General features: G+C 44.6%; 1 protein-coding gene across 1 annotated transcript; it reads left to right on the forward strand.

Moving 5' to 3' along the window:
- The first annotated feature begins 2,189 nt into the window (after positions 1-2,189).
- LOC139335875 (amino acid transporter heavy chain SLC3A2) lies at positions 2,190-5,222 on the forward strand. Its single transcript, XM_070969662.1, has 10 exons — positions 2,190-2,231; positions 2,345-2,723; positions 3,381-3,545; positions 3,623-3,699; positions 3,795-3,872; positions 3,957-4,012; positions 4,108-4,288; positions 4,534-4,641; positions 4,718-4,771; positions 4,845-5,222. The coding sequence occupies exons 1-10, from the start codon at positions 2,190-2,192 to the stop codon at positions 5,220-5,222; spliced, it is 1,518 nt and encodes a 505-aa protein (XP_070825763.1).
- Positions 5,223-6,235: the final 1,013 nt, after the last annotated feature.

Consider the following 6,235-nt stretch of genomic DNA (forward strand, 5'->3'; position numbering starts at 1 on the left):
CCTGCACGAGGGCTGCATGCGAATCAGAGAGTCTCGTGAGGAAACGCAGCACCTCTCAGTAAATAATTACTTTGCACGATGCTGTCAGGTAGCAAAGGTGACACGGATCGCGATGACTTGTTACAACAAGAACATAAACACATGTTATGAGAGAAGAAAGCCAGAGACACAAAAAGGACAAAGAAGGCACGAGAGAGCTGGAGAAAGAGGTGGAGGTGGGGGGGGGGGTTAGAACACCGTACTGGGGAAAGAGGATGGGATGCTCCCAGGAATTAGCACACATACCTCATTAAATGTGGACCCCTCTGGCACTTTAGAGTGGACGTGTCATGTGTTACGTCACCGTGTCATTTAACAGCCGTTTTTCTTTTTCAGGAAACAACCTGAGCGCGCTCACTGACCGAATAGTTCGTTCCATTCTTATACATTTAAAATCATCCATAGATATTCTGAAATGATAAGCGTATTTGTTATTCTGTGATATGAAACATTGTTCATTTTATAAAATGATATTTGTGACATCTATACCTACTTTACAGTAGTTTAGGCCTCCGACTAATTCATTATCGAATCAGTGAAAACGTGAACAATTCTTCAAAGCTCAATTTGACTTCTTGTCAAATTACAACGATGTTCAGTTAGTAGTCCATAGAAAAAAAACACCAAATTCCCAATTTTAAGGAATGGTTTTGCTTGAAAAAGATTAATTAATTATCAAAATAATTCCCAAATTACTTTTATATTATTCAGTTTATTTCTTGTTTCCTGACGCAAAAAGCAAAAACATTCAGGTGGTGGAGTTTGGCCTAAAATCTAATTAAATTAATTACATTTCATTCAAACCCAAAAGTGTGCAGGACATTCAGCCTACAGACAACTATACTATACAACTACACAGGAGACAGAAAAAAAAAGTCATAACGTGAGTCATAACGTGAGGGACCTCCTTGGCTGTCATGGGTTCTTCAGAATGTGTGGCGTGGGTGTGGTGAGGCTCAGCACCTCTGTCTTAATTGTCCGAGCAGAGCCTTTATTGGACAGAGCGTTCTTCTCACCTCCTCACTCCTGACAAGTCCGATCACTGAAACATTCTGCTCAGGACCGCGCCGCTCGGCCAGGAACGCTCGTTCAAAGATAAAGAGGAGAGAAGAGGTGGGAAAGGAGAAAAGGAACCTGAGAGGGGAGCAAAGAAACCTCAGACTGATAATGTGAGTAATGACTGTGTTTGTGTGCATTTAGGTTAGAAAAACAGGGACAACGTGGTTAGTGTTATCTCACAGCAGGACGACGCTGGGTTTGAACTGGACGTGTCCCACTGCAGTCTTTCTAGTCCATAGCCTAATGGCCACCAGACGGCCCCTAAACCAGCTGCTGCCAGGGAAACGCCTATCTGCAAAATGTCAGCATATTATAGGAACTAAAAGAAATGTCAATGCATGTTTGTCATTATTATCTAAAGGCATTTGAGGAGGTTTTGTAAGACTAATGGATTATCAGTGGTCTCTAACAGTACTGGAGCAGAAAGCTCCTTTTACAGGAGTGTCCTTGCTAAGATAGCTGCAGCCTTCAAACACAGAGAGTTACAGTAAAACAGATCAAATAAGAGGAGAATAATCAACAAAGCAGATGTGATCAAAGGGGAAATGTCAGACTGATCTAATAAGAGCAGTCAATGCGCACATACAAGAAATGTGAAAGTAGATGTGCATTAAATATATAAACATCCACAAAGATGCATGCAATCTGACCAATCATTTGTATGCAGGAGGAACTGGACATACAAGGTTTTCAGCCACCGGCGACAAAATGTGAAATTCTGTGAAAGCATTTTTGTGCATTCTAAAGTTCGGCAAGCTTAGAAAATAAGAAAATCAAGGGGGTGTCTTGCAGAGATGGAGTCTGACTGGTATGAACATCCCTCTTTGCTTTTATGGGGGGAAACTCTCATTAATCTAAAACGCACAGCCAACAGCTAAGAGCCTGTGATGCATAGTAGGAAAGGGGACAGGATTGACCAATCAGACGCCAGAGAGGGCCTGCGCGTCACCTGGCCTCTATAACCTGCCCATGCAGTTAATTGAATGATTTAAAACACCTGGAAAGCTGGGAGGGGGTCATGGCGGAGCTGCGTGCGGAGCGTTGAATCCTGCAGCTGCTGTGTTACCCTCCGCAGTGCGCGTGAGCGTCTTATGGAACAAAGTGTCAAAGAGGCCGCTGAGGACACAAACACGGTATGAAAACAGACCAAACAAACAGGTCCAGACAAACATGCCGCAGTTGATCAGCATGTTTATCCAATCTGAAATGAAACCCCTCAGTCTAACTGTATGTCACCTACCTGCAGCCGGGCAGGATGCCTCTGAACGCAGGTGACACCGGCTACGGCGCCGTGCCAGGCCTCGGGTTGTCCGGCAGTGCGGGAGCCTCGGAGTCGGCCCAGTTGCTCATGCCGGAGCCTGAACCAGCCCAGAACTGGAGGCCCCTGAAAATGGATGAGCTGGAGGCCGTTGCGGGGGGTCCCGGGTGGAGGAGGGTGCGGTGTTACCTGGTGCTGCTGTTCTGGCTCAGCTGGGTGGCCATGCTCGCCACCTCCATCACCATCGTAGCGACGAGCCCCCGGCCGGTGGTGACACCGCTCAGGTGGTGGCAGAAGTCGATCTTCTACCAGCTGCAGCCCGACCTGTTGATGGAGCAGCAGAATGAGGGGTCAGGCGGCATCAACGGTGAGGAAATACCGCTGTCATTTTTTTTTTTTTTTTTTAATAAAGTAGATGTTGCCTCCTGGTGGACACTTGGAGGCATGACAATGTCTCCACATTGATCAGTCTCATTCATTCATATGGTGTTTTGGAGCCGGCCCCTGAGTCCTGGGGCCCCAGGGAAATTGCTTGCTTTATTACCTGGTTAATGTTGCTTTGCTCAGGTTGTTCTTTGCAGTTTTTGAGAATTATTATTATTATTATTATTCAGTGTGACTGCAGCCTTTGACGCTCTCTTTGATGACTGAGAATACTTATCTGAGGCCGTACTTCACATCTAAGAGTGGCGCATGGCTCTTTCATCAGAGTGGAAAACCACTTCAGTTATCTCATCACACTCACTGTGTGTAGGCAACACATGATTAATGTTGACATAAGTGCAATAAACTTAAGAGTGCACTGGTGCTGAATTTACTTTGAAATATAAGAAACTGTTTTTGTTTTTTTTCATTGAAATTGAACTACAATAAAAGAGGAATAAGAACATTTATGAAGTATAAGTCGCTCTAAAAAATAGAATATTACATTTGTAGTGAACATCTGCTGCAACATGAAACAAACAAACAAATGGTAACTACAAAGTGTGTTCAGACAAAAATAAAATATTTGATTTCTCTCAAGCTCTGTGTGAGCAGCTTCCCTACCTCAGGTCTCTGGGTATAGGCACCCTCATCCTGAAGGGTCTGTTTGATAAAGAGGCATCTCTGTTAAACGTCACTGCGGCCAGTGAAAAGTTCGGGACTTTGGCCCACATCCAGCATCTGCTTGCAGAGAGCAACAAAGCAGGTGAGTGAAGGACTGCACAGACTGAGACCCTTCTCTGCGCGATTAGACGATTTAATGAGCTTTTCGTTGCTCTGCAGGTCTCAAATTGGTGCTGGACTTCTGTGACCTGGATGCAGCAGGAAGCGCAGACGAGCCGGCAAACATCTCAGCCTCAGTACATGTGAAAACTTACTCTGTGTTCATGCTGCTGAATATCTTAAGTTCTCAGGGATGCAGGGTTTCTTAAACTTGTGGATACTTTTTCCACAGCATGCACTCCGGTTCTGGTTGGAGCAGGGAGTGGCAGGATTTGCAATCTGCGACACAGATGCAGCATATTCAGAAAAGGTAAAATGATGCTCAGTGATGTTTTGCATTCTAACAAGAAGAGCTTCAACAGACTCAACTTCTGATGAAATATTCCCATTTCAGACTCTGCTGGAGTGGAGAGGCGTCTTCAAGGAGTTCAGCAGACAGGAGGAGGAACGGTATCATCACACATGCGGATGTGAACAAAAGTTTGCTCGTTATAAAAATGAAGCTCCGAGGTGGTTGCAAAACACGTCTGTGTGTATCTCTCCAGGATTCTGGTGGTGAAACAGACACAAGACGTTCTTTCTCCCCTTAACAACATTACGCTGGTGGATGTGGTCATGAGGTCAATTCTGCCTCCTTCACATCACCTCCTGTCTGCAGAGGAGGTCGCTGAAGCCATAGAGACTCATCTGCAAACACGAGAAGATGACATTTGGCCCAGCTGGACAGTAAGACAAATCATTTTGGTATATGCATCTAAAATATGCAACTAAAGTCATGTCAGTACTTTTAGTTATATTTTTTAGTAAGAGTTTACAATTATATCAGTGCACGGTGATGTAAAATCACATTGGAGAAACATTTTTGCTTGAAAAGCTGCTGAAACAATTAATCAATTATCAAAATAGGTCCAGTTTAATAAGCTTTTAATAGAGGTTGGGTGTTATTATGAAACTGCAGTGTGTTTCTGCAGGTTGGAGGTAAAGCGTCTCATGACTTGAGGAAGTTACTCCTGGTGCTGATGATGACACTGCCAGGATCACCTGCAGTCCAGTATGACCAGGACATCGGTCAAACAAAGGTACGTCCTGCCTGAGTCTGTTAAATTTCCTTTGTGACAGTCGATGCTGGAACAATAAAACCTTTCTTCCATACAGAACTCATCTCTGAAGGCCGGCTCGTCACATCACAACGAATCAGATGATCGTACAGTGAGTAATAAAGCCAGTTGTCCTTTTTTAGGGTCCTTGGTGTTTACCTGTCTGACACTTGTCTCCCCCTCAGGAGAAGAAGAACAGTTCAGCTGTAGCTCTCTTTACCTCCCTCAGTCGCTCCAGAGCCAGAGAAGAAGCTCTCCTCTATGGCAGCTTCACTTTCCTCCCCTTCAACTCCTCCTCCAACTCCACTCAGGACTCTGCTTCTTCTCCCCCCATCCTGGCCTTCTTGCGCTCCTGGGGTTGCGTCCAGTTCCTCATCCTGCTCAACGTCGGGCCTGAGCCTCATGCCCTGGATCCCGCCTGGGCCCCGAGCCTGCCTAAAGCTGGAGTGTTTGTGACCAGCACGGGAATGGACCGTTTGGGCTCGATGACTCTGGGCACGCTGGAGCTGCGGCCCCACGAAGCCATCGTCATCAAACTCTTTAAGCCAGGAAGCTACTCGTAGAGCTTCTCTGCCGTCGGCTGTGTGGAGATCAGAGTTTTCCTCTCATTGGATGACAAATGTCTGACAGTAACTTTTTTTTAAGTTTTGATATGTGTTCAGAAGTCACAGAAAATAAAAATAATGGTTCTGCGTGGCATCATCTGTTGTATCGGCTTTATACTTTATTCAATTGACATAAGACAAATTGAGCTGAGAGCAAAATAATAGTGTGTGTGTGTGTGTATCTGTGTATGATAGTGTGGAACAAGGGAAGTTTGAAAAGTGTTAAACAAAGCTGTAGAAAGTTTGGACTCTAACGGTCGCAGAAGTGTTTCGTCTGTGATATAAATCAAAGTTTTCTTTTTTTATATCTCAGAGAAGATATTTGAAATTCTATGGTTAATTTCCAGTAAATGTTTCATGCATGTGGCCTTTGTTATGAGCACCGTGAAGCCTTTCTGCGGTGCTGCTGCAATTAATCAGTCAGTTGTCTGAGCTGCTGATAATACAAACCACATCGTGAACCACTTCCTGATTACTTTGTCTGTGTGAAATCTCATTCGCTCAAACCCTGGGGGTGATCTTTTGTTGAGCAACTCGATTCTGGGAAGCAAATGAAAGTTTACAACTGCATTGATTTACAGCATATCAGCTTAATCCTTTTTGTCACTACGCTGTCAGTGAAGAGCAGCTGCCTGAGGCCAAAGTGTGATGGCTTTGGAGGTGTACACCAGTTCACCACATGGTGGTGCTGCAGTACCATCACTGCTCTGCTGCTCCAGCTCTAGGTTGCATGTGACTTGTAAAGAGTCTCTGAAGGTGGCAAACCAACATTAATACGTAACAATTTGACTATTTACGCAATAAGCATCAGTTCATGCAAAATATTCTCCATGATGGTGAGCATGTTAAGGTTGATGTTATGGTTGTAACAAGACTTGTCAGGACAGACAAGAGCTGAGACAGATTGTGACTTTTAATATGTATGACTGCAAAACATCACAGAATCTGCATTTTGGCAACATACACCGACA

The sequence above is a fragment of the Chaetodon trifascialis genome, chromosome 9 (genome assembly GCF_039877785.1).
Source record: "Chaetodon trifascialis isolate fChaTrf1 chromosome 9, fChaTrf1.hap1, whole genome shotgun sequence".
In the NCBI taxonomy this organism is placed as follows: Eukaryota; Metazoa; Chordata; class Actinopteri; order Chaetodontiformes; family Chaetodontidae; genus Chaetodon; species Chaetodon trifascialis.

Coding starts and splice junctions, on each gene's coding strand:
- LOC139335875 (XM_070969662.1), top strand. CDS start 2,190: ATGGAACAAAGTGTCAAAGAGGCCGCTGAGGACACAAACACG. Junction 2,232..2,344: donor CCGCTGAGGACACAAACACG/GTATGAAAACAG, acceptor ACCTACCTGCAG/CCGGGCAGGATGCCTCTGAA. Junction 4,772..4,844: donor ACGAATCAGATGATCGTACA/GTGAGTAATAAA, acceptor TCTCCCCCTCAG/GAGAAGAAGAACAGTTCAGC.